This window comes from Melanerpes formicivorus, unplaced genomic scaffold (genome assembly GCF_026170545.1).
Source record: "Melanerpes formicivorus ecotype bairdi unplaced genomic scaffold, bMelFor1.0.p_v2 SCAF_2, whole genome shotgun sequence".
NCBI lineage: Eukaryota > Metazoa > Chordata > Aves > Piciformes > Picidae > Melanerpes > Melanerpes formicivorus.
The window spans coordinates 39053919-39081912 of NW_027142354.1; the positions used below are offsets into that span (position 1 = coordinate 39053919).

At 47.3% G+C, this 27994-nt stretch overlaps 1 protein-coding gene across 3 annotated transcripts in view; it reads right to left on the reverse strand.

Moving 5' to 3' along the window:
* Positions 1-19930, reverse strand: part of MDGA1 (MAM domain containing glycosylphosphatidylinositol anchor 1) — a 198946-nt gene extending 179016 nt beyond the window's left edge. For all 3 annotated transcript variants that reach the window (XM_068157453.1, XM_068157460.1, XM_068157434.1), the window contains exon 1: positions 18612-19930. In XM_068157453.1, coding sequence (XP_068013554.1) covers positions 18612-18738 — 127 coding nt within the window. In that variant the 5' untranslated portion in view covers positions 18739-19930. The remainder of the gene's footprint in view (positions 1-18611) is intronic.
* Between the last annotated feature and the right edge of the window lie 8064 nt (positions 19931-27994).

Genomic DNA, 27994 nt, shown 5'->3' on the forward strand with positions numbered 1-27994 from the left:
CAACCTCCCTTCAGGTAGTTGTAGACAGCAATAAGGTCTCCTCTGAGCCTCCTCTTCTCTAACGACAGACCCGTTTCACTATGAAATGGTCAAACACCAGTAGAGGGGCCCAGAGAGTTTATGCACCCTCCATCCTTGGAGGTGGTAAAAATTCAACTGGATGAGGTCCTCAACACCCTGCCTTAACTTCAAAGTTGGCTCTAACACCAAACTGGCCCCGCTTTGCCCTGAAGACTGGGTGAGATAACTTCCAGAGATCACTTCCAACCTCAATTATTTCATGAAGTAAAACTGAGTCAATTGCTTGTTTGGCACCACCTATTCGGCACTGTTTGCTTTGCTCCCTTGCCCCCTCCCGTGCGGAAGGGCAGTCATACCACCTTCAAAACACACCACCACCGCACACACAGAATCACAGAATCACCAAGGTTGGAAGAAACCTCAAAGATCATCAGGTCCAACCTGTCACCACAGACCTCACGACTAAACCATGGCACCAAGTGCCACATCCAATCCCCTCTTGAACACCTCCAGGGATGGTGACTCCACCAACTCCCTGGGCAGCACATTCCAATGGCTAACAACTCTCTCTGTGAAGAACTTCCTCTTCACCTCGAGTCTAAACCTCCCCTGGCACAGCTTGAGACTGTGTCCTCTTGTTCTGGTGCTGGTTGCCTGGGAGAAGAGAACAATCCCCACCTGGCTACAACCTCCCTTCAGGTAGTTGTAGACAGCAAGAAGGTCTCCCCTGAGCCTCCTCTCCTCCAGGCTAAACAATCCCAGCTCCCTCAGCCTCTCCTCATAGGGCTTGTGCTTAAGACCTCTCACCAGCCTTGTTGCCCTTCTCTGGACACACCCCAGACTTGAGATAATAGATACTAGGAACACAGATGCTAGGCATGTTTAAAACAAAAAGTTACCAAACCAGCTGTTCATAGAGGAGATGCTCAACATGGATATGTGGAAGCAAGCAAAAGTAGCAAAACCACCAGAGAATTATCATGATCATTAGAATTAATAATGTATTTTTGTTTTGCTCATTTGTTTGGGGTTGTGTGTGCGTGTGTGTTTTGTTGTGTTGGTTTGGTTTTGTGTTGTTTGGGTTTTTTTTTTCTTTTTTTAAAAGATTTATTCCATTATTGCAGATGTTGACAGAGATGAACAAGGGTTTTTATGGTTTAAGACCTCTAAACCAGGCTGCAGTCCAGGCAGTAGGAATTTCTATCAGTCTGAAATTTCGCTGCGATTTGGACTGAATCCTCAATTACAATTACTTGGTGCTGGTTTAAGTCGCTGGGCCTTGCTTCTCCCAGAAAAAGGCAAGAGGAATGTAAAGATGCCACAGATCAGATGTAAGCTCAGTCCCAAAGAAACAAAACTGTAGGGCATTCTTTTTGCCTTCATTAAACAAACATGGATTTCCCTCTCCCTGCTATATATAGTGTTGATTTTCACCACTATGAAGCTACTGTACTGTTTTACCTCCTGAGGATCATAAAACCCAGAAAGAGCTTGTGGGAAGGGGGGCACAGAGCTTCCAAAACAATGTAAAATGTCACAGCTTTCCCCAGGCAGGCATTCCAGGGGCATCTGGCAGATTGTCAGAAAGACAAAAGCATATTTTCCCAGATGATGAATGATGCCATTGCTGTAGTGCCTACTGCTCACCTAAGGCACTTCACTGCTGCTGTCTGTGGGCATGTATGCTCCTGGGGGAGAACCACCAAATACTGGAGAGGATGAATAGAGCAGCTATGAAAGGGGAAGAGTCACTCCTTGGAGACTAGAAAGAAAAAAGAAAGGTCACTACAATTTAAGCAGATGAAGGCTTCGTGCAACTCTCTTCTTCAGTAAAAAAATAAGACTGCACGTAACCCCCCTCAAGTGCTACTGAAGAGTTTCTTGAAAAACAACACCACACTGATCCAGCAGCAATGCACATTATGAGCACACAAGAATCGTGAGGAGAACATATCCTCTCCCCTCCCTGCGAAATTCAGTGTCTAGAGGTTGTTCTGTCCTGGAACACAAAGCAGCGCTGGGCTGAGAGGTACCTGAACCCAGCTGACTCCTCACCTGGAAGAGCAGCGCTCCAGGAGACACATCAACTTCAGAAGCATTCACAAACTTACAGACACAGAGCCTTCACTTCTTTCTGGAGGAGCATAAAAGATGAGCAAGTAATCTGGGAATGTACCCATCCAAAAAAGAGGCAATTAAAAGAAAGATATTAAAAACAAAAAATATCAGCAATAATGCCTGTGTTAGGAATATTGCAAACTGAATTAATGTGTGGCCAAAGATGCCTCTAGGAAGAAAAGCAGAAAAGGAGCACAAGGAATCTGAAAAGCTACCTCCCAGGAAGAACAAAACAGCTGAAAGCAAGTTTACTCTCACACTCTTGCTCTAAAATGGAAGCAGTGATGACAGTTCACAAACACAAATGCAGAGACAGAGTGGCTACAGAAGCAGCCCTGGAAGACTGCAGCCTTTCCTCAGTTCACATTTGGTCTTACACACAGTCCTAGAGAGACCCAGGAAATGGCCCTTGAAATCAAAGTCCCAGCTCCAGGATTAGCACAGGGTTAGGTTCTCACCCCAGTGAGAGGATAACATCTAATATCGAATGTGTAGGAGTCACTTCAGAAATATTAATGGGGAGGAAAGGAGAGACAGGGACAGCAGAAAAGTCCATCTGTTTTGGTTAACAGGGCAATCTAAATGTATTATACTTAGGTACTTCTCAGCTTTTTCTTCAAGACTAATACCATGTGGCTACACTTGTCAGAAAGAGCCTAGATTCACAACAACTTTGGAGGCCTGTATGCACACATAAAAACCTCCACAGCACATGAGGTATTGAAAATGACGACCAAAGCAGCAAATGCAGGGTGAGGACCTATAGAATTGCTCAGACCCTTACACGTCCCACACAAAGCATGCCACCACATACTCGTTGCAATGGAAGCCCTGCCTTCCTCCCTCAGTTGTCATGTGCCACCACTCTGTATCTAACTCATTAGAAGTCAACCACACACAGAACACCAGGAGGTAGACAGATGCCCCAGTAAGGGGAAAGTACACAGGCAGAGCACTCTGCCGTGCTGAGCTTTCTGGTCACCAGGTGCTGAAGATACTCTGCATTTCTCCACAAGTGCTTGAAAACTTTGTGGAAGAGGATCAGGAAAATACTCCTCACCAACACCATGCCTGATACTTAATCTTATTCATAGAAAAAGATCAAACCAAGCTTCCAGCGGATGTTTGCCCTCAGTGCTATAACTCAGTACAAAGGTATCGCTGACAGCATTTCAGTGCCACTTGGTCTTCCTTTGCTGCGGCTTCAGTGGTAGGAATTGCCATTGTATTTGGATATTTGCATGCAGGGAAGCAGGGGAAAAGGCCTTTCTTCAGTTGCAGACCTCTTGCAGGATTTTGTTGACATATTCTTTCTATGTGCAAAGCATACAGTTAGACATTCTTTGCAAAGCCCTCTCTCACAGAGCCAATATGTGTATTTAAGCTAAGTGATAATGTATCCCTTTAATACAGCTTTTATTGTTCAAACAAATATTATTTTAAGCAAAGTGAATTCAGCAAGGAATCTGAAGGTGAAACAACAGGAACTGAGTAAGAGAAGATGATGGGGACAATGGAACAAAGACTCCACATCACCATGCCCTTATTTCCACAGCCAAGTGAGATCCTTAACACTAGCTCTATTTATGTCCCTTCCTTCTAGCTGTACTTTTTAAGGCCACCAGAAAAATTAGAGAACAAATGTAGGTGACAAAGGCAAGGAGAAAGCATTTTGAGCAGTGTAATGCAATTAAACAATAGAAAGAAACAAATTCCCATTATTCCAACACAACAATCCTGCAGGAAAGCAAAGGATGGGGGGAGGAGGGGAAGAAAACCAACAGCTCCTGCCAGCTACCTCAAAATCACTTCAAGCACAGCAAGTTGCAAGAGTCAAGGACCTAAAGTCTCTAGGAAAGGATACTCACATAGCATCACACACCAGAGAAAAAAAGCCACAAACTTTTGGGGTAGGAAAGACTGTTTTCCCCATTATGCCTGACCAATGAAAGCAGAAGCATGACTTGCAGAGAATTCAGCTGCAGTTCAAGTACAAGAAGAATTATCCCATTCTGGAATAATCACAAGAATAATCCAAGCCCTTCACTGTAGTGGGTTCTGAAACCAAAGCCCCCAGACACTTTTCAAGCCCAGAGAAACAAGGAATCCCCCTACAAAACCCACCATCTCAGAAAGCAGATCCAGAAAACAGTGACTGCAGAGCTTGGCCTCTCCAGCTGCACATTATTTCACTAGCTGGAGTCTTGAGACACTGCACTCTGGTTGTACAAAGTGAGCATGCTTTATCAAAAGGGCTCACACTCAAGGATTTTCTGTGCTTTCATGACAGATCTGCTGTCAGGTTCTCCAGGGGCAGCCCCTGAGAGTGGCAGCAGCTCAGTGACCACAGCAACCAACCATCAATGTAAAGATGCTCATCAATGCATTGATATGGAAACTGCCACAAAACTAAAAATGTCTGAAGTCAAAAGTTAATGGTGATCGGGGGGAGGGTGAGGAAATAATCAGATAGCCATGAAAACATGTAAACTACCAAGACAGGAAAACACAAAACCTGAGTTTGCCTGTCTGTGCCTTCCCTCTGCACATCCAGATGGCAACACCTCACTGAAATCACTAGCTTTACCTTCAACACATCTGACCAAGACAGAGAAATGGCACCATTTTCTATTTGCACAAGCACAAAGCCAGGAGAAACTCACATATCTGGCCTGGTTTTGTGGTTTGTTTTGAGGCTTTTTTTTTAAACAAACCAAAATGTAGTTGGCTTACACTGAAGGCTTAAAAAAAATAATGTCATAAAGGAAGACTGACAGCAACAGGATCCAAGCCATTATGTGCAGCATTTCAGGCCAGCATTCTTACAAGAGCAACACCTCATCTGGATTTAACTCTCTTGCCTTAGAATTCAAATGCTATCTACATAAGCAGCACAGCAGAGCCAAAAAAATGTAGCTAGGAAAGTGAATCTTCTAAGATTTCCCCCCATCCTGATTCTAACTTCTGTTTTCCCAGAGAATCTGAAGAAACACAACCATTCCTCCCAGCCAGACTACAGCAGAGCTTGAAGTCAGTCTGGCCAGTAGCTTTTGCTGCCTGCTCACAACCCCATAGCTGCATCTCCCTTCTGGATTAATGAATAAAAAGTCATCTGTGTCAGCAAGGTGAATAGATGGGACAAAGCACATGAAAGAAATAAGACCTTATATCAATAAAAATCCAATCAGCGAAATATGCCTCAAAAATCTAATTGCAATGACTAACTGGATCAGACAAAAAAAGGGGGAAATTAAATACAGGAGTTAATTCAGTAAATGAACTCCTTAATCACAAGCTATCATCCATTTTACACCATGCTGAAAGCTGGGCTCCAGCCTTGGTGCTACCCACAGCTGTTTCCCCATATACAACAGCAACACTCACAGAGCATCCAGGAAAGAAGGAAAGAAGGAAAGAAGGAAAGAAGGAAAGAAGGAAAGAAGGAAAGAAGGAAAGAAGGAAAGAAGGAAAGAAGGAAAGAAGGAAAGAAGGAAGGAAATGTAAGTACATAATGAAAAGATACATTAAATCCTCCTGTTTCTTGCAAAACATGTGCTAAGATTAACCCCCTTTACATGGCCCTGGAATTAGAGATATCACTCCATGGGAGATATGTAATCCTGTTCAGGCAAGGATTCTGCCTGGCAGGGACTCACTTGCTCTTCCAGTCCCCCATTTCCAACACCAACAATGTCATGGGTATTATCATGAGGCCAAATGAAAAATATTCTCACTCCTAGAATTTCTACACCATCAACACCAATTTTTTGTTGGCTTTGTGTTTTTTTTTTTCTTATCTAGAATTAGCTAGACATTCCTTTCTCATTTCCTTGTCTCCCTCACCAAACATATCACAGATTCTAGTACTTTTTAGCACCTTCCCCTGCTTCCTTCTTTTGCAATAGCTTTATTTAGGCCTAACATGTAAAACGCTCATGCAGTGGTTTTCTTCCCCCACTCTCCTCACTTTCTACTTCCTCTAGACTTCCTTTGAGACATTCAAATGCAACTGTTAAATTAAAACCCATTTATTAAGAATTAGCTCTACTGAAGCTCCCCTGCACTCTGCTCTACACAAGGAGAGAAAGTTTGCAATGCTGTGATGCAGGGCTTGCTCCTCAGTTTTCTTTACTGCTCTTTTAAGTAGCTGTACAAAATGGCCTGGTGACCCAGCTGAAGCTGAGTGATAAGCAGCTGATCTACTGTGTTTTACTGAATGTCTCTTATCTAAAACCATCTCTTTAAGCAAGCCATATGCTGCAGAAACACTTTGAAATGTCTCCATAATAATCTGAGAAGCAGAACTGTTTGTCAAATAGCATACACACTACTGCTGGCCGCTTGGAATAACCATCAGCCTCAAGTAGATACATATGCTCATTGTGATCTGCAAAAAAAATCAGCATGGCTTCTTTGCCAAGGCTTAGCAAATGCCAGAGTGGTTTCTAGTTTTGATAACTACCATTTGCTTTAGCCAATTTCTCTCTTTACATGGAGTTTCAAGCCTGATTACTAACCACGACTATGTAACAAACTGCTCTTTTCAATTTGTTGTGGTGATATTCACGTCTTTCACCCAACATCCCAACATGAAAGATTTATGGTATTAATCATGCACATCATAGTAAACAGTCATTCTCTACAGTCAGTTGCATTTTTCTGCTAGAATAAGGATGAAAGTCCTGAGCTGCTTATCATTTGTCCAGCCAGAAAACAAACTATTGCTGTGCTATTTTCCCCGAAAGCCGGAGCTTAGTCTCTACGGGTAACGTCTTCAGACGCAGCTATGTAGCTCAGGAGCTTGACTATTCCAGTTTGAAAAACAATTTAGAAACTTAATCACAGCTAAACGCAGGGCTTGTCTGCATAATGAGTTATTCAGGAATCGCTTTTCAAAACTCAAAATTAAAGATTAATTCTAGACCCTGTTATCTAGAGGCACTCACAACAGCAAGCTGCATTAAGTAGCTTTCATCCCCCCTTTGCAAGCTGTGCTCGTTTGAAAGATGCCACAGAGCAAGAACTACCCTGGCACTGGTCTTGTTAGAGGTAGCAGCTACCCAACTGCAGTTGCTAAGCCACCGCAGCCCTCCGACTTCAAACTGCACCCCACAATAAGCAAGCTAGTTGGATCGATAGGATCACTACCCATTTGCACCACCAGCAATCGAGTACATTTATTTGCACTGGAATCAAAAAGCAAACACAAACCCAATGCAGATGCCCCACAACTTATTTAGCAAGGAGGTGAGAGCGGATGTGGCTGCCAGGTGGTTCCAAGTGCAGGAGGCTCAGGATATTTTAAGGGTTGGAGCACAGGCCAGAGCTCCACACTGCTACAGTTGTATAGTGATCAGTAACCAAAATAGAGAATTTAAAGCTAGCTCAAGAGTGCACCCACAATGTACAGTCCTACTTCTCCACAGGTAATGTATGTACACCTTAAGTTGATTTGTTTGCAAACCCCCTAATTCTTCTGTCTCGAAGAACTGGAAAGTTCTTTATTCTTAGCCAGTTTCCAAATATTCCTCATTTGCAGAGGTATAGGGAATAGCAACCTACAACTTTTCACTTCCCCTTAAAAATGTGGATCTTTGCAGCACACAGATAAAACTGCTGCCCGCTTCTGACTTCAAATTTCCAGAGGTAAGGTCTTATGCAGCAATTATTTGATGACTGATCAAGGCAATTTCCTTCTCAAACACATACCTGAGAATTTTACTTGCTCAAAATATAAGAGAAAAATATCTCTCAAACAAAATACAAATCACTGACATTGATTCCTTTCAGCCTTCATTAGCATTTGAGAAACAAACACCAGAGATTTTCTTTTCCTCTCTTCATGCTTGTACGAAAAACAGGAATATGGCTTAGCACACACTTAAAATAACAAAATGTGTTGGAATATTTAGACTTTGCTTTGGCTTCTTCAAAAGCTTTGCTCTGCTCTGGCATCCAAAATCCCCGATTTTGAGATAACTGGATCAGAGCCTGCTTTCAACGGCTTATTCCTTCTTATTGCGGATGTATTTACCTTGGATCTATCAGGCACAGGGATTGCACTTAATACCAGTTGCACTTAACTAGAGAGAAAAGGATGGCTAAAACTTCGCTGATGTTCGATCCTCCATTCTGCCACGGGCAAATCACTTAATCTCCATCTCGTTTCCCCACATGTAGAGTGGAATGACTGTAGGCAACAGAAGCATTGCAAAGGTGAAAGTTCACAGATATTACAGTGATGGGAAGCACGTAAACCCCCAAGAAATTCTACCTGTGCACACTGAGAGGAATTTTCAAGCTCTAGCAACTTCAGTGGAAACGTCCCAAGCCAGTTAAGTTTTCTTAATACTCCATCTACGTTCACTTGACTGGCAAGTGTCCTTCAGTCTTCCATTCCCAGCTGGCTCTTGCTGCTCAGGTTACTTTTGTCAGCCTGGATTTCTCCCATCTCTACAGTTTCAAAGGATGATCTGAGTCAGAATATCCATTTATTAAACTTAAGAAGAGGCAGTCATTCTTCATCACAATTCTACAAAAGCCTTTTTTCCACCACCCAAGGTACACAACAAGCACCAGAAGGTGAAACAGCACTGTAAGCAAAAGCCATTTACCCACCTTTCTCAAACATCTGTCTGAATCACATCTTTGTTTTTCCTTTTTATTTCATCACAAAGGCACAGGATTCCCATCCACATTTATTTTAAAACAATTTGTGCCAATTAGTGAAGGACCATTTCCTTTTGAAACAGGAGCAGTAATAGCAAGCAGCTATTCTGGTATTAAATGTCCACCTGCAGTCATTCTAAAGCCTTGCTCACAGCTTGACTTTAGCTTTCAATATTACATCAGTTCCACTTTAGGTGATGTTTGCTAATTTGTCTTCAGAAATTGCTGTTCTTACTGCACCTTTGTCAATTGCTATCCTCACCCTGCCATCATTTCCATAAACCCAGCAAAAGTATCTGCATGCCATTTGTCCTACTCTGCAACTCACAGAGGAGAGAAGACATGAGCCAGCATATCACAGTCAGGTAGATTTTTAGTTACATTAGTGATGCCTCACAGGGATGAAAGCTAAAGCAAAGGGACAGCAGTCAACACCACACCCACGAGCAATTTGCAGCACGAGTGAAAGGAGCAACAGGAAAACAAGAGGCTGACCAGATCAATAAAAGCTGCTTGAGATCCTTACTTGCCACCTTGCTGCAACCTCTCCCTGAGGTCTGCAGCCGGGCATAGAGCACAGAGCTGCATGCAGAGCAGTGCCAACGATTCATAATCGCTAGGCCACTCTCTTCTGCCTTATTTGCAACCACTGAAATATATAACTACACCTATGCTGCTGTTCGTTACTAGCACTAGACTAAACACAGAGTGCTTTAGAGAAGGGTACAACAAGAGCATCCTTCTCAGAGTTTAAACATTACTAGACTATATAGCTGCCTGTAGATTTTGGGAATACACTCACACAAACACATGCTGAGGTAACCATTTTTCCTAGTCTAGAAGAACAAGTAGAAAACAAAGAAATAATGTATATTCAGCTGTATTTCCCTGGTTAACTTCAGACACTTCCCTTCTCCAGTCATAAACTAGATTATTGAGGCATTAAAACTTAAGGTATTAGTAGTCAGAAGCTAACCTGGGATACAATGCAGCCAATATACTGGTGCAAAGAGCTCCTGGTAGGCAACCATGATGCTCTTCAGACAAAGTGGCATTAAGCTAGGAGCTCCAAGCCATGTTTTCCCCAAGAGCCAAAGCACTGGCATCAATCAAATTACTCTGTTCTGGCACCCCTAGCACTGCTGCCTCAGAGCCAAGAATATTTCTTGCACCATGAATACCCTCACCTGAATATATCAGAGGTTTTGACAGCCAGCCACCACCTTGCTGTCTTCTTGTCTCCTCCTGCAAGAGCAGTACCTCCAGCAATGACATAGTGGGATCGAGTGCACCCTCATCAAGTTTGCAGATGACACCAAGTTGACTGAGGGATGGGATGCCACACAGAGGAACTTGGATAAGCTCAAGAAATGGGCCCATGTGAACTTCATGAAGTCCAGCAAGGCCAAGTGCAAAGTCCTACACTCAGGTCAGGGAAACTCCCGCTATCAATACTGGCTGGGGGGGGGAGGGGGTGTGGGGTGTGTGATTGGATTGAGAGCATCCCTGTGGAGACAGACCAGGGTACTACACATGAGCTGGCAATGTGAGCTTGTAGCCCAGAAGGCCAACTGTATCCTGGACTCCATCAAAACAAGCGTGGCCATCAAGCAGAGGGAGATGATTCTGCCCAGCTCCTCCACTCTGGTAAGAGCCCAGAGTACTTTGCTCAACTCTGGAGCTCTCAGCACAAGCAGGACATGGACCTGTCAGAAGAGGGCCACAAAAATTATCAGAGAGCTGGAATAGCTCTCCTATTAAACCAAACCAAACCAAACCTGAGTTTGGATTGCTCAGCCTGGAGAAGCAGCTCTGAGGAAACTTTATTGTCACCTTTCAGTACTTAAAAAGGGTCTACAAGAAAGATGGAGACAATATTTTTAGCAGAGCCTGTTGCAATAGGACAAGGGGTGATGTTTTCAAAGTAAAAGGGGGGAGATTTAGACTAGACAAAAGGAAGAAAGTCTTTTTATGCAGAGTGTAGTAAAACACTGGAATAGGTTGCCCAGAAAGGTGGAAAATGCTCCGTCCCTGGAAACATTGAAGGTCAGGTTGGATGGGGCTCTGAGCAACCTGCTCTAGTTAAAGATGTCCCAACTTGCTGCAAGGGAGGTGGACTAGTTAACTTTCAAAGGCCACTTCCAACCCAAAACTTTCTCTGATTCTATGAGGATTCCATTTCCCTCAGATCTATTCAAATTCTTTTAGCTCCTTCAACCCTACCTTTGGAGAACCAAAGCCAAACAAACAAAACCCCAAATGAACAACAACAAAACCAAACCAAAACACACCCACACAGATAGGCAAAGAAAAATGAAACAGAGATGACGGCAGAAGAGCAAACTCAGGATTTAAGATGCCTACACTCACATTACTGTATTATCTTTTGTGGGAAATTGAGGAATTTCCCCTGAAATTGCACCAGGGGCGGTTTAGAATGGGTATTAGGAAAAAATTTCTTTACTGAAAGAGTAGTCAAGCATTGGAACAGGTTGCCTAAGGAGGTGGTGGAGTCACCATCCCTGGAGGTGTTCAGGATACATGTAGATGTGGTACTTTGTGACATGGTTTAATGGCCATGGTGATGTTAGATCAATGATTGGACTTAACGATCTCAGAGGTCACTTCCACCTGAAACAATTCTATGATTCTAGAAGCAGCTCCTGGAAGGAAAAAAAATAGCATTTTTCCATGCCACAAGGCTATTACAAAAGCAGTGGGTTAGGATCATGAACTGATGAACCACTTGGGTACAATGTGATAGGGCTTCAGACCCTAAAAGAAATCAGAGAGAGATGCAGAGCCACCTGCAAGCAGCCAGCACCAGAAATCTGGAAGCTGCAGCTCAGCCCCGGGTGTTCACTCCCGAGAACTTCGGCTTCGCTGTCCCTCTCGGAAAGACGCCAGGAAGATGGACAGGGACAGGCAGCATTTTCCCACAGTCCCCCAAGGCGGTATCGGAGAGGACGAGCTGCCTCCGGGCGTTCCTTGGCGCTCAGCCGAGGGCACTCGGCCCGCCCCGGGAACACGCCGCCGATTTGCCCCACGCGTGCCCAGCTGCGCCCCCGTTCCGCCGGGAGACTCGTGCTCCGGTTTCCATGGGGTTTGTCCTGAGCGAGTCCCGGCTCCCGCTCAACCCCTGCCCGGCAGAAAGGGCGCAGCCCCGGACCCCCTCCCCGTCCCGCCGCCTGCCCGGTGCAACGCCTCCCTCTGCCGGGCAGCGGCGGAGCGGCACGGTCCAGACTCCCAGATGTGCTCCCTGGCCGCAGCTGGAGAGGAGCCCGCAGGCAGGATGATGGAGGAGAGGCAGTTTCGTTAGCCTTTCCCTTGATGGGGGAGAGAAAGCAAGAGTCGCCTGCGGCCGCCGCGCCGCACCGCACCTGAGCAGGAGGCAGGAAAACAGGCGCGGCGGGGGCGTCGCAGCCTCCTTCTAAGAAACCTTCTGACACCGGGCACGGCAACTCTCAGTCTCCCGACAAGTCCTGTCCCAGCCAACCTGTTGGTAACTTCTGACTTAAGTTTTGTTGAGCCAAGAGCAGCTGATGCCCAGGATCTCCCTTTCCTGGCTCTTCAGTGCAGTGTGTTTGATCATCAGCTCCACGGGTTATATGACATTTAATTTCTTCTTTTAAACACTAAGCAAGTGCTTGGCTATAGAAAAAACCCCAAACCGCTGTTATTCCTTCAGCCTCCTCCCCCAAATAGAGGATAAATGAAGACTTTTTTTCTTTTCAAATCAAATACCATGGATCCTAACAGAGTACAGATCTCACCGATTAAACATGGACACAGAGACATGACACTATCTCCTCTCCTACTTCTTTGTAGTGCATCACTCTTAAGTGGATCCTGGAGGCCCTGGCAGATCTGCATTCTGCTGTGCAGTGTCAGTGCATATCCCCAGCCCCACTTTCCTCTACAAGCCTGGGCAACACTGGCACATCTTCCCTTTCTGAATTTAAACCTGTGCAATGCCAGCTGCTGAAAATTGGCATGAGGTGGCTGGGATACAGACACTTGACATGTTCACCTTGACTGCTTGAAAGTAGAAATGGTCTCAAAGTTTTCTTAATAGTTTCAGTCTACCTAGGCTATCAGGTGAAGCCTAAAGAAACCCACATTGTATTCCCATAGGCAAGTACCTACAGCATCTCTGAGAACAAATCAGCATTTTCCACTGCCTCTTGTCTGGAAGGCTCATCTTTCCCACAGCAAACCACAGCCCACTCTGAGGACACAATACAGCACCCTTTCTGCACAAAAAAGAATACCAACCATTCATCAGTGAACTGTCTCTCCAGAGCTACACAGGCAAACCAGCTGACCATGGACTTACCTTGTACTGACTAAAGAGGGCTTTCACAGGTAGGGTTCAGGACCTTGCCACAAACAAAAATATGTGCACTCTGCACCAAGCAGTCTTTCACTAGTAGAAATGCATCTCTCTATATTGCTTTTGCCAGCTCATTGGCGTTGGGCAGAATGCAATTTTTTTCCCACCTCCCAACTCTGCCCTCTTCATAACAGTCATAGCCATGCAGGCAAGATTCTTAGGCACAGACTATGCTTAATGAACCAAGAGAACAAAATGTGTATGGAGGGAAGGACTGGAAGCCTTAAATTGCGCAATTCAGGCAAGCAGAATAGCAGCAATTCTAGTCAAAACACAGGCAAAAAAAAAAAGGTAAGGCTGATGGGAAGTGTCAAAAGATGTCTGAGTTTCCAGCATGGAAATCACTTAGTCTTGTTCCTTAAAAAAAAAAACAACCAATAACAGCAACCCCAGCAGCAGAGCATCCCTTACTGGCACTGCTGAATTGCTGTCTGGCTATTGCACATCCAAGACTATCTTCCACTTAACAGGAGGGACTTATTACATCTCACTCTCCTTGTTCCTAAACTCACCTGAAATACATACATATATATTTAAAAAAAGAATCCAGTGAAAACCTGACATGATGATAATTTTAAAAGCTATGCTGCTCATGTCAAATTATTCAACATCTATCTTCATGTTCCCACAAAAATTAGCATAGGATGGTGGTTTCTGACGACACCTATAGTGAAATATTTTGACTTTCACCATCAAGTTGCAACCAACCTGTCAAGAGGATAATGCCAGTTTTCTAGTACTGCATATTAAAGCAAATGGAGGGTTTATCTGGTGTGTGAAGCGACTGACTTGACCTTAAAACAAAAGGTCTGGTATCACAGGAGGGTGAATCTGACACACTACAGCTGGAAAAGAGCAAAGTGTGCTGAAACACAGGACTGGCCAGGTTTAATGCCTTGGCCTTAGAAAGCTGCTAAAGAACTATGCAAACCTTGGACCAATCCAGTCCTTCACTGAGACTGACTCCTCCAGTCCTCCTGTTACAAAACTCATTTTTTTAATCAAAAGGTTACCACCTATGCTACTGCAACCTTGCTGGACAGCAAGGAGTAATGGCTGTGTACAAAGGATATATGTATGTGCATGTGTGTATACACACACACATATAAATACGTGTATATATACTTTGGAGGACCACTATGCTCATACATTCCATTTTCCAAACAGAACCAGCCAAAAAGTGGCTCACAGGAGCCAGCTCCACCACTACTTTAGACAGCAATCTGCTCACCCATTTCTGGGGGCACAGAGCTGTTAACAGGGTGCACATGAAGAGCTGTTTCTGAACCCCTGCTCCTGCTGGCAAAACAGCTACAGGCAGGGGAGAGAAACTCATGTAGGTCATCAGGCTCAAGCTTAACATTAGAATGTGTCTGTGCCCCAGAAACCAGCAGCAGAAGACAGGCACGCACACAGGTTTCAAGACAGTGTGAGGTGTCTGCACTGAAAACTCTAGGAAAAGAAGTTTTACTTTATAGGTAAAAAGAGCAGGAAACAAATCATGTCACATGTATATGAAATGAAGACTTGTGGATATTTATGTCCTAAACCCAGGATATCTTTTACCATGACACTCTTCCATCACCAATGCAAGAAAACATTCTCCTGCTGGATTTTTTGGCTGCCCACAGTGGCATCTCACAGGTGATTCAGTATGATAGTGTCTCTTTAAAGAAAGAGCTTTACTAGGTTATTTATTCCCCACCTCAGAAGTCAGGGCAAGACTACTCCATTGCAAATTGCTTTGCCCCCACCAGTTTCAAGTGCCTGAGGTAGCACAGCCCATCGAGTCCCTCCAATCATGCTGGCAGGCAGTTTTCCCTCTTGCCCGGGCTAAACCTTCCTTTTACTCCCTTTCCATCACTTTGCTGTAGTTCCTCATCACAGACGACACACTAAATGCCTTTTCTGCAGGTGAATTACAAGAGGCAGAGGACAAAACATCCCAATCTTTTATTCAGTCTGAAAAGCTGCTGTTGATCAGCTGGACTATGCTAGTTGCAAGACAACTGAGAGATGTTAATTATAGACTGCACGCAGAGTAAGCAAAACAGCAGCACACTCTGAGCCAGAGCTATACAAGTCCAGAAGTCTTCAAGGTTGAGTAGGAAGCAAGAAGCACATTCTTCTTCCTGGAGGCACTCTCTATTCTCCCCTATCAGTCTAATGTATAGCCTTTAAGCGTTGAGAACTCCAAGCCTAGATAGACAAACCCCCTTTCTCCTTACCCCTTCCTCACAAATTCTAACACTTCCCAGAGATTTGTTACACCTTGCTCCTCACCTTGACCAGCAGCATTAACACACTAAGATGGAAAGACCTATGCAGTTTGGGAAATGGAGCACCACAAAAGGCTAATAAAAGTTGCCTCCTGACAGTTTGCTGAACTGCCTTCCATATCAGACCAGCCTTGTCTCGCTGCAACAAACAAGGCTGAAAGGATGGGATCAGCTAATGAGAAGAGGGTTTCAGACACAATTCAGTCATTACAACAAATGTCAATTTATATAGCAAGCCACTTCAGGTAACAGCCTAAAAGAACCCTGACTCCTAATTAAATTGGACCTCCATTGCAAACACTCCTTTCCCAGAAACCCCTCTACACACATTTTATTTATACCATTCATCTCAATAAACCTCTCCAACAACTCTGCTCTCCTAGACAGAGGTCTTTTGTGCACATCCATGTGGGTGTATTATTCAAAGGGTACATCACATGGATACTTTATCTAGTTTAATCTGATTTAATCTCAGCAGATTTACTAAAGTGAAATATATTTATAGACCCATATAGATGCCTCTCACCATCTTCATTGCCATAAATAAATATTCAAAAGCAGGAAAACAGATCTGAAACATGATAGTTGAGTTCCCATCATTTCTACATGAAGTCACACAGGAGACTGACATTCACAACACACAACTCTGAAATACAGCTTAAAGCTATGGTGAGGATAACCCAAAGCAGAGGGAGAGGCAATAAGACTAGTTTCTAATCCTGCTTTAGTTGTCCTTGCAAATATAACTGTCTCAAACCAACTCTTCTTGAGCCATCAATAACAGCAATTTTGCATCCAAACAAAATGCTGTGGTTGCACAAGGCATGAAATTGGCACAGGGCAGTGAGCTGAAGGCAGGACTGGGAAAGACAGTATCAAAACTATTAGTCACTGTAGAAGTTTGCAGTGTGATGATTCCATGAGACACTGCCCTGGGCTGCACTCAGCAACACCTGCATACTGAGGCTCCTAATGTTCTCAACAGATAGACTGAAAAGGGAGGGGAGAGGAGGAGAGAGACTGGATTTTCCTTTGTGTAGTTAACTAAGAGAATAGATAGCAATAGTGTATCATTCTGGTCTAAAAGGGTGCCTTCATCTTGGTGCATGTCTGTATCTCTGCTTTCTTTTGTACACAGGTTCTCTGACCTCTCTCCAGGAGAAAAATACAAACACATCAGTAAGTTATTCTGAAGACCTAATTTAGCAGCAACTCTATCAAATGCAGGTTCACTGAAGTGGATGGGGGAAAAAAATACAACAGGCAACCTTCCAAAGTACTTTTAAGCAAAACTGGCTTTAAACTCTGTCCCTCTTGCTACAATCCTGAGCAGAGAGACCATTCTACAGCAAGTGACAGCTGGTCAGCACCAAGCACACTAAAAGAGAATCTTAAAAGTTTGGCTATAAGCAGGTTATCTGTTTTAAAGGATTAAATAGCCTGTCCTGACCGGATTTCTGTAACACAAACTCATTCTATTTCACACCTTTGGAGAGTCCTACAGTTTTCCTGTGCACATACGGGCTGGGAAGAAAACTCCATACTGAGAAAAGGAACGAAAAAAGAAAACAAGCTAAACACCCTCTATTTAAAATGGTTATTTTACAAAAAGGACCCAAACTCAAATTAGCATCCCAGCCTTGAGGAGAAAGGAGGAATTGTTTCCATTAAAGAAATACATCATTAAAAAGTGACCTACAAAGACTTACCCATAGCCTGTGAGACTGAACTGATCTTTGCCAGAGCTCACACAAGAGACTGGCTGCACGCTGTTAAAAAAAAGGGGGGGGGGGGGGGGGGGGGGGGGAGGGAGGGCGGGGGAAGGAGGGATGGATTCTCTCACTGGGGTCTCTCTTCCGAGCTTAGAGAGCTTGGCTTGTTAGAGGCAGAGGCATGCCTTCCAGAAGGACTTTACAGCAACGCACAACTGAGTTGTAAGCCAAGATAAAGCCGGCTTGTTATGAGAGGCAAGTCTTGTGGGTTGCTTTTATTTCTTTTTTTTTTCCAGTGTATTGGAAATGCAGATCTTGTAAAGCAAGAATTAGAGAGGTCTGGGAGAGGGAAAGGGTGGCTGCACGAATGGCTAAAGTAAATCCTGGCTGTTCTCTCAAGACAGCGGTTGTGTTTGGCAGGGGCACGGAGTGCCGTCCCCAGCCTCTGCCCCCTGCCCTGCTCTCTGCCCTCGGAAGCTGCAAGGCTGCAGAGGCCAGACCTCTCGGGGTACACCCGAGCTTGCCATCTGCCACCCTGTCTGCAAACAAAGAGGGGAAGTAAGCATCATAACTAAAATAATAATAATAAAAATAATAACGTGAGAGAACAAAACCCAAGCAGCTCGACATCAGTTGTCCCCCAGACTACCCCACACCCACGATCTTAAGAAGAAAATCGGCAACAAAGTTCAGTAGGGCGCAAATGTCGCCTCACCCCTCGCACAGGAGGGAACCCGGCGGGGCTCGCCGTGGGTTGTGCGGGAGTTCTGGGGCAGGGAGGGGAGCCCCAGCCCTGCAGAGCCGGACAGAGCCTCCCCGCACGCCGCGGCGCGGATCGGGCTGCCCCCGGCATCAAGGCAGAGCTCCGGCACGAAGCCAGGCAAGGCAGCGGCGGCCGCCCTCCTATCGGCTCCTGTAAGGAAGCAACGGCGCCAGGGCAGCGCGGGGAGGGAATCTTTCGTCCTCCCCTTGCCCCGAAGAAACTGCAACTCTAAGGTGCTCCCAGAACTGCGTCGCTGCGTTCCGCACGCTGTCCCCCCACGCGAGGCGGGTGGGGTACTGGACAGGCAGGACCAGGGCCCGGGACCACTCCCCACCGCAGCTCTCGCTTCCCCCGAATCCGGGCGCGGCCGGCCCGGCGGCAGCCTCGCTAGCCCTGCCTGCCAGCTCGTAAATATCGGGGGGATGTCCAGGGGTTACGGCGACGAATTATGAAGTAGCTACAGGCACTGGGAGCCCTATTGCTGCATAAATCTCTCCGCTCAGCCTGCGACGAGATTCCCCGGCATCGTTTACTTTCTCCTGCAGGTGCTCTTTAACTTTGATCCCGCCGCCGCCGTCTGCGCCTTCGCCCCCACCTCTTCCTCCCACCCCACCCCCCCTCCATTCCCAAACAGCGTCCGCGACAATGTCTCTTACCGTAAACCCCTTGTCCCCTGCTGTATACCGGCACCAAAGACAGGAATAAAAACCAGATCATCTCCATCTTCAAGGCAGAGCCTTCATCGCCGGCGAAGAAAAGCAGCCAAAAGAGCCCAGGCAGCATCCGGCGGGGGAGCGAGGAGCAGGCGAAATCCTCCTGAAACGCCGCCCCATACGCCCCGCTCCGCGCCGGGCACCGGCGCCCCTCGGGCGGAAAAACGGAACCCCCACACTGAAGCTGCCTGGGGATAAAATTTTAAAGGAAAGCAAGAACAACAAACAGAGAGAAAAAAAAAAAAAAAGAAAGAAAGAAAAAAGAAAAGAGAGCGATGGAAGGAAACAAGGATGGCAGAAAAGCGGAGCGCCGCTTTTCCTCGCCAGGTTGCTCGAGATTCTCCAAGAAAAGGGGCGGCTGCTTACGGGGAAAGGCCAGCACGGAGGCACCAAGCCAAAGCCGGGTTGGGGCAGGAGCAGAACCTGGGCCAGCCCAGCGCTGCCCTCCAGCTCCTTTGGGAAAGAGGATTTCTTTGTTCAGTGGGAGCCGCCGAGTGCTACCCCAAGTTCCGCGCTGCCCGAAGTGCTGCCAACTTGGGAGAGTCCTCGCCCGCCCTCCTCCCGCCGAGGTTCTGGTCACAGCCTCAGGAGCGAACGGGGGGAGGGCGGGGGGGAGGAAGAGAAGGAGGTGGAGAAAAAGGGTGGAAAGCGAGGGTGGGGGGCAGGAGCCAGCCGCTTGAAAAGAAGGAGGGATAGGTGACTCTCTCTCCTCTTTTCCAGATCTTCTGGGGAGGGGATTGTTGTAATTAATCAAATCCAGGAAGGATTTTCTTTTTTTTTTTTTTTTTTTTAAAGCGGCTCCCAAGAGCTCCCCCAGCTGCGCTGCATCGCCCCAGCCAGCCTGATGGGGAAGCAAACGAGGAGCAGACAGACCACGCACCCTCACTCCGCCTGCAGCTCAGCCCTACTCTGCTCGCCTCTTCTCCAGCCTACTAGCTCCTTCTCCCTTCAAAACTTTCCCTGATGTTGTGTGCTGGGCACAGGCAGGTGCTTCGCCGCGGCTGCTTGCCTGCTCCGCCCGCCTCGTAGACGATTCGCAGGCGTAGAGTGGTCCACTCTGGATGGCTGTCGGAGCTCCTGGTGGGAACTGACAGAGGCTGCACCTGGGAGAGGGCCGACGAGAAGGAACAAGAAGCTGCAAAAAGTTGGGTTACTCTTGCCAAACGTCGGCTGCAAACCGCTTGGCAGGTCCCTATCTGGCCGCTTGTTCCTGAAGTGCCAAAATCTCCTTCAGAAGTTGCCGGGAGCCTCACCGCTCCCCTACCAACCCCAGGGAGCTCCGCCCCACCGACTCCCGACGGGGCGTCCGGAGTGGGAGGGAGGGTGAGAGCACGGCGGAGCACCGCGCCCCACCACCCGAGCTAGGCCGTGGTCGTCTCGCCACTCTCTGCCTTTCGGCCGTGGTGTGTTTTCTTGTCTATCAGCTTTACAGGTTTTCACCCTCCTTTCATCACTCTTAAAAAAAAAACCAAAAAAACAAACAGAGCAAATTAAAGCAGCCGCACTTGGCAGAGCCCTGCCTCCTGCCCAATTCTGCGAGCCTCCCCTTAGCCCGGTCGGCCCAATTAGAGACAGCACCGCAGGGCTGGGGCGAAAACGGGACTTGCTCTGGGCGGAGAGTTCAGGCCGGGGTCCCTCCACGCCCAGAACACTCGCGGCAAGGTCGGCTTCTCTCGGGTGGGATCTACGAAAAGCCATGGGGTTGCTGGGGGGAGGAATCGCCCCCGGCTCGCGTGGGCAGCGAACTGTGGATGGGGGGCAGCGGAGGTTGCGGAAGAGGGGCGTAGGGATGTGTCCTGTGCTGTGCCGGCTGGTGCCAGCAAAGTTCTTTGGGTCCCCCCAGGTAGGTTGCAGGCTGTCGGGGCTGCCTTGTGCATGCTGCTCGGGAGCGGCGGGGCGACGGTGCTGTGCGGGCCCCCAGCCCGGTGCGTGGCCGCGGCGATGCCCGTTGAACTACCGGCCCCAGGCTGTGCTGATGTTCATACCCAGAACCCAGGCGAGGTAGCTGAGTCTCCCACACGCAGGGCCCAGGCAGAGATCTGCAGCCCGGAGGAAGGAGATGATGCGCGACAGCCCCGGGCATCACCAGCGGTACCAGGATACTGCGCCATGGGAGCCCTGCTTTGCCACCTCTATCTCCATCTGTTTTACCAGGGGCACAAAATGCTGGTTCAGGGGAAACCTAGATCAGCTCGCTCCGCGGGGCTGTAGAGCCGGCGAGCCCACCCGTGCCTGGCTCGGGGCTGTAGAGACGAGGCCACATCGCAAAGCAGAGCCAGCGCCGTTGAAAGCCCCTGACGGGGTTACCGCTCCCCGGGAGCAGGCAGGCTCCAGCGCGCCGCTCTCACGCCGTTGGCCCCGCCGAGGCTGATGCGACCAGTCCCTTAGGCGACACGAGTCCCCTGTGCCTCTTCCCTAAGGCTGAGTCCCGCGCGCCCTCTTGCCACGGCCACGAGTGGTCTTGGCGGCCCCGGTGGCTCCCTTGCTGCGCTCTGCCCCTGGGCGCTCCCGGCCCTGCCGCGCGGCTCCGCCTGCACGGGAGCGGCGAGAGGGGCCATACCCGAAGGGAAAACGGATGGAAATACGCACCCCAGCAAGCACGTTAATTGCATTTTTACCCACCCCTGGATAAAAATGTAATTAAAAAAATTGTTCAGAGAGATGGCCCAGAGAATGGCTGGTTACTCAGCCACGCTGTAACCAGCAACAGACACAGCTGCTAATTATTAAGCAGTTACTACCATTGTCAGTGGTGCTCAGCGGGAAAGGGAAGCAGTAGCGAGCTCCAGGAGAGCGGAGTGCTGGACAGGCACCCCATGACCAGCAGGATATCTGCGTGCTGGAGGCACGGCAGGTGGGTTTCCCACTGGACCCTAATTCCTCACTTGTCAAGATATCACCAGTTTAAAATTGTTTTGTTTGAATGAGAGTGGTGAAGCCCTGGAATGGGTTGCCCAGGGAGGTGGTCGAGGCCCCGTCCCTGGAGGTGTTTAAGACCAGGCTGGATGAGGCTCTGGCCAGCCTGATCTAGTGTGGGGTGTCCCTGCCCATGTCAGGGGGGTTGGAACTAGATGATCCTTGTGGTCCCTTCCAACCCTGAATGATACTATGATACTATGAATTTGAATTTTTCTTTTGTGGTTGTTTTGGGTTGGTTGGTTTGCGGTTGGGTTGGGTTTGGTTTGGTTTTCTCTGTGTGTGTGTGTTTGTTGTCGTTTGGGTTGGGGTTTTTGTTTGTTGGTTTGGGTTGGTTTTGTTTTTCCCTTTTTTCTACAACTGAGCTAAGGTAACATTTGCCAAGAAACTCCAGGCTTCACACTCAGGTGTTCTCTCCAAAAACTACAGCATGGAGAAAGGCACTTTAAAAAGCACCTGATATGAGCAAGTTGTTTTTTTAATACAATATTCTATCTGAGAAGGATTTGATCCTTTCCACAGTTGGATGGTGACAACATTAATAAAAGGCGTATATGTAGAAGGAGGCAGCCAGCACTCGGAGGACAGGCAGAGCGTCACCTTTGGCCAAGTATGAGGAGATGCAGGAGTTGATAGTGATGACAGAGTGAAAATGTCCACATCTGCATGGTGCAGGCTGAAAGCAACCTAATGAAATGAGATGAAGAGATGTTTGCAGATCCTGGAGACTTCATGGTGATGGAAAAGACACGGAGATACGTCTTGAAAAGAGGATATTTATGAGGCATTTAATAGCTTTTCCATTATCTTGTGGGGTTTGGGTTTGTGTTGGTTCTCTTTTTTTGTCTGTGTTTGGGTTTTTGTTGTGGTTGTTTTGGTTTTGTTGTTTGTTTGTTTTAGGGATCCTCATTAGAGTACAGAATAGTGCCTCTGAGTTTGAACAATTATAAGTGACACATTATAAGTCTGAAAATATAAACTCCACTCTTCTTTTTTTGTTTTTGGTGTTAGCATTCAGTGCACCTGGTCAGGTCTCACTGGAACAAATGTTTATGGAAAATGAATTTCGAGGTAAACTGTCAAAGTATGTGGAACAACCCAGCTTTCTCTTAGCAAACAAAAGTGCTTGTGCCAAAAGTACCTTCGAACTCATCCAATTAGGGAGCAGTAAAAAGCCATAAAAGTGAGACTGTGAGCAGTCCATTGAATTAAAGGGAAAAATAATTGGATAATAAATAATTAGAAAAAGCTGTCATCTGTCCATGGATGTTCTGAGTAGAGAAAAAAATGCTGCCAAAACCCAAGTACGTAACTGCATTTGCTAAATAAGGTAATTAATAATTATTGGTTGAGGCCTAATAAATCCTAACATGCATAACATTCCAGTGGGTGACAGCAAGCCAGCACTCCCATGTACGCTTGCTAAGTGATCTACTTGTCACAAGGAAACTATACCCTGTAGTGACTCTACTTGTCAAAAGGCAAAGATGAGGGATGTCCTTCCTCCCTCCATTCTGTTCCCACAGAATGGATTTGTCCTGTCTTTCCAGCTGGGAGTCAGTGTCTCTGGTCCCTTCTCCAGACCCCGCTTGTCAAATGAGTCCTGTCTGCTTGAAATATTTATATGTACTACATCACCTATATTTCACAGATATGTTAAGAGAAAGACAGTCTCTGGAACAGATGTAATGCTCAAAGAGAGCAAATCATGTATAGCACAAAGTCACCAGGCAAGAGACGATTGAAGAACCGTGTGAGGCCAAGGCCCAGTTGCAATAACATTAATTCTATTTGTGTCAATGTTTTCATGCTATAGTGTGGTGCAGTCTGTCATTTATTTCTTTTCTGGGATGATGTAGCTCTCTGGGCTCCAGTGACCTCTTGAACTTGTAGCTTGACATTTCTGTCACATCTTTCCTGTTCCTTTTCTTCTCAGCACCACATCCCAGAAATGTCTCCAGGATCCCTTCCCCTCATATGGAAGCAACTACATCCCAGCTTGAAGCTTTGCTGGAGCATTTCCCTTGCTATTGTATGCTAAAACAGTAAAAGAAAGTAAGGAGGTACACACAATGGGGCACCTTAAAGGCAATGGGCAAAGCCAGGGCGACTCCAATTGCTGCAAGAGAGGTGAGAGTTGAGAATGCAAAAGCCATAAGACTGGCACTACAGCGGAGATGTTAGCAGGGAGATGAGAAAACATGGGAATTCTAACTGCAACACAGGTCTGCACTGAGAAGCTGAGCACACAGGGTTGCTTCCTTGATGCTGCTGGGCTGGGTTGAGCTGGGGCAGGCTCTGAAACAACGCAGCAGAGGGGCAAGGGTCTTTCTTACCCGAGGCAGTGTGAGATTGGGCAGCAAGAGAGCTGAAGAGGGGGAGCTAGGAAAGACCATCCTTTAAGACTAGGACAATGCTGCTACTGTTGCAGATTCTCCTGGGTATCTCCTGCTTACAGTATGAAACATGCCAAGATAGGGCTATAAATCCCAAGGGTTCTGCTTTGGTGTCCTCAGTTCTCATCTCCACTCTAGGGAATATACCTATTCTCTGCTTGCTTTCTTCTCAGGTCAGTTTACAACATTAATAGGACCTCTGAGCCTCTTGTGTATTCTTGGCCTTTTTGATTATCTCTCCTCATTGCAGAGAGTGTTTGGTGATGAAAGGAGTGATGAAGAGGGAATCTATCTCTATTCCTCACCCAAGGTGTTCATCCTGCCTGAGCTTTACCCCTCTTCCTCCCTGTACTTCTCTAAGGTAACCAGTCTCAGGTCCGTGCTGGGATTTCTGGCAGCTGGTTGCTATTGTATAGGATTTTGCTGTTCCTGTTTTTACTCAATTACACTGACAAACTTCTGTTTCCTTGTTAAAGCTTGTTTAAAAGCTATTGCAACCCCTTGCCCCCGTGATCTCAATGTCTGTCCGCTCTGTCTTCTGCTCAGGTCCTCACACATATGCAAACGCACACCCCTACACCCGTCTGACGCCTTGTTTACTAAGCCCACAGGCTTGTAACTCGACATTTTCTACCGATCTCTATGCTTTTTAGCTTGCCTATCTAGTTTGCCAGAGATCCTGCTGGGTTTTTTTCTGGCTCTTGTGCTTTAGGTCAGATCTGCTGGTATAGGGGCGCGGACAAGTGTTTCAGCATCAACTAGGAGCATCTTTTTCCCGTTTCACCCTTTGATCTTTTTTTTCCTCTCTGCCTCCTTCTCCTGTATTCATTCTTTCTTCTTCCTTCCTACCCTCTTTCATGTGTAAAAAGTTAGTTGAAAAAATGTCAAGCTGGTCCTGGTCAAAGGAACTTGTTCTCCCTTTCTTCTATTTCCTTTCATTGCCTCAGCCCCCCTCTCCTATCACACATCTGTCTGAGTGCACTGGAAAGGAATGCTTTTTCACAGAGAGTAGATAGAAAGGGTTTGTGCATGATTTTCCCCTGTTCATGCTCTCTGCCTCCACCAGCAAAGGGTGTATCAGTCGTAGATTTTGTCAGTGTAAGGCAGATGATTGGAAATATCTGATCTTTGCCCTGTGGTAGAGGTGGTGGTGCTGGGGAGAGTAAAGGAGCTGCTCCTGAGGCAGATGCCTTCGGCTAGAGGATAGTGTTTCAACCACTTTGCAGCACTCCCAGGAGAATCTGCTACTTGAAGTTTCTTTGGGAGGTTTTAAAAAACTTGCAGAAGGGGCATGATTGATTGACATGAGTCAAAATAATACCTACACAGGACAACTCTCATATGAGAGCTTGCTGTTTAGACCTTTGTGGAGACAACCTTTGGCTACAGACAGCGCACTATGTCTCACATAGCCTGACATGAAAAAGAAGCTATCCTGCAGTTACCTTTGTGGGAACACTCAGGTAAGGCGTTGGGATTGTTGGTGAGAAAACATCCCAGCTGGTTTCTTCACACTTCAGTTGCCCAGTGGTCACACTTGCTTTTAGGAAGCTGATCTCTTACTAATACATTGACCGAAATTTACACACAAGAAGTTCTTGAGACCCTATTTGTCCCCAGACAGCCACCCTCACTTCAGGACATTGTGTTCTGTGTTTCAGATATAAAAAGAAAGCCGCAGAGAAACCCACTTTTCTGACAGAGTCTCCCCTCACTGCTGATCCTGGACCACAAGAGCTAGAAGAGATGGTTATAGAAAGTGTGCCAGGCATGCTGCAGAAAACAGCATGCAGTTCAGTGCCTGAAGCAACTCCACTGCTGTCTGAGGAACCATGCATAGTTCATCGGGGTACACCTCTCCACCAGCCTCTTTGTATAACATGACAATGAAACAAAAAATTACAACCAAGGCCACAGGAACCTGTGTGCACTCCCACCATTCAAATAGCTTGGGCACTCAGACCTTTCCTGGGATGGGCTTATTTCCATCAAGGAGAGTGAACATGCAGTTCCCAGCTCACCTGGGCATTGGCAGTTGTTTTGGCTGAAGATGCCTGAGTCAGTTCAGCTCCTGGTGGAGACTTCTTCCTACTCTTCTTTTGCCATCTCTCCAACTGACTTCTATTTCCTTTCACTACCAAAATCCACTCTCCTGGCCTGACCCATCTTCCCAGAACTGGACACAGGACTCAAGGTGTGGCCTAACCAGTGGTGAGTACAGGGGCACAATGACTTCCCTGCTCCTGCTGGCCATGCTGTTCCTGATGTAGGCCAGGATGCTATTGGCCCTCTTGGCCACCTGGGTACACTGCAGGCTCATGTTCAGCCTACCATCAACCAGTACCCCCAGGACCCTCTCTGCCTGGCCACTCTCCAGCCACTCTGACCCCAGCCTGTAGCACTGCATGGGGTTGTTGTGGCCAATGTGCAGAACCCGGCACTTGGATGTGTTAAATCTCATGCCGTTGGATTTTCCCCATCTGTCCAGCCTGTTGAGGTCCCTCTGCAGAGCCTCTCTACCCTCCAGCAGATCAACTCCTGCCCCCAGCTTGGTGTCGTCCACAAATTTACTGATGATGGACTCAATGCCCTCATCCAGATCATCACTAAAGATGTTAAAGAGCATGGGGCCCAGCACTGATCCTTGGGGCACACCACTAGTGACTGGCTGCCAGCTGGATGTGGCACCATTCACCACCACTCTCTGGGCTGGGCCCTTCAGCCGGTTCCTAACCCATCGCAGTGTGCTCCCGTCCAAGCCATGGGCTGACAGCTTAGCCAGCAGTTTGCTGTGGGGGACAGTGTCAAAGGCCTTGCTGAAGTCCAGGTAGACTACATCCACAGCCTTCCCCACATCCACCAGGCAGTCACCTGATCATAGAGCCCAGAGAGTGGTGGTGAATGGTGCCACATCCAGCTGGCAGCCAGTCACCAGTGGCATCCCCCAGGGATCAGTGCTGGGCCCCATCCTCTTTAACATCTTCATTGATGATCTGGATGAGGGGATTGAGTCAGTCATCAGAAAATTTGCAGATGACACCAAGTTAGGAGCAGATGTTAGCCAGTTAGAGGGTAGAAAGGCTCTGCAGAGGGACCTCGACGGACTGGACAGATGGGCAGAGTCCAATGGGATGGCATTCAACAAATCCAAGTGCCGAGTGCTGCACTTTGGCCACGGCAACCCCATGCAGAGCTACAGGCTGGGGTCGGAGTGGCTGGAGAGCTCCTAAACAGAGAGGGACCTGGGGGTACTGATCGACAGCTGGCTGAACATGAGCCAGCAGTGTGCCCAGGTGGCCAAGAAGGTCAATGGCATCCTGGCCTGCATTAAGAATAGTGTGGCCAGAAGGAGCAGGGAAGTAATTGTGCCCCTGTACTCAGCCCTGGTTAGGCCACACCTTGAGTCCTGTGTCCAGTTCTGGGCCCCTCAGTTTAAGAAGGGCATTGAGACACTTGAACGTGTCCAGAGAAGGGCAACAAGGCTGGTGAGAGGCCTTGAGCACAAGCCCTATGAGGAGAGGCTGAGGGAGCTGGGATTGTTTAGCCTGGAGAAGAGGAGGCTCAGGGGTGACCTCATTGCCCTCTACAACTACCTGAAAGGTGGTTGTAGCTGGGAAGGGGTTGGTCTCTTCTCCCAGGCAACCAGCACCAGAACAAGAGGACACAGTCTCAAGCTGCGCCAGGGGAGGTTTAGACTCGAGGTGAGGAGAAAGTTCTTCACTGAGCGAGTTGTTCATCCTTGGAATGTGCTGCCCAGGGAGGTGGTGGAGTCACCATGCCTCGAGGCGTTCAAGAGGAGATTGGACATGGCACTTGGTGCCATGGTTTAGATACTGTGTCATGGGGTCTGTGTTGATAGGTTGGACTCGATGATCCTCGAGGTCTCTTCCAACCTTAGTTATACTGTGATACTGTGATAGAAGGAGATCAGGTTGGTCAGGCAGGACCTGCCCTTCCTAAATCCATGCTGGCTGGGCCTGATCCCTTGGCTATCCTGTAAGTGCATGGACCTGT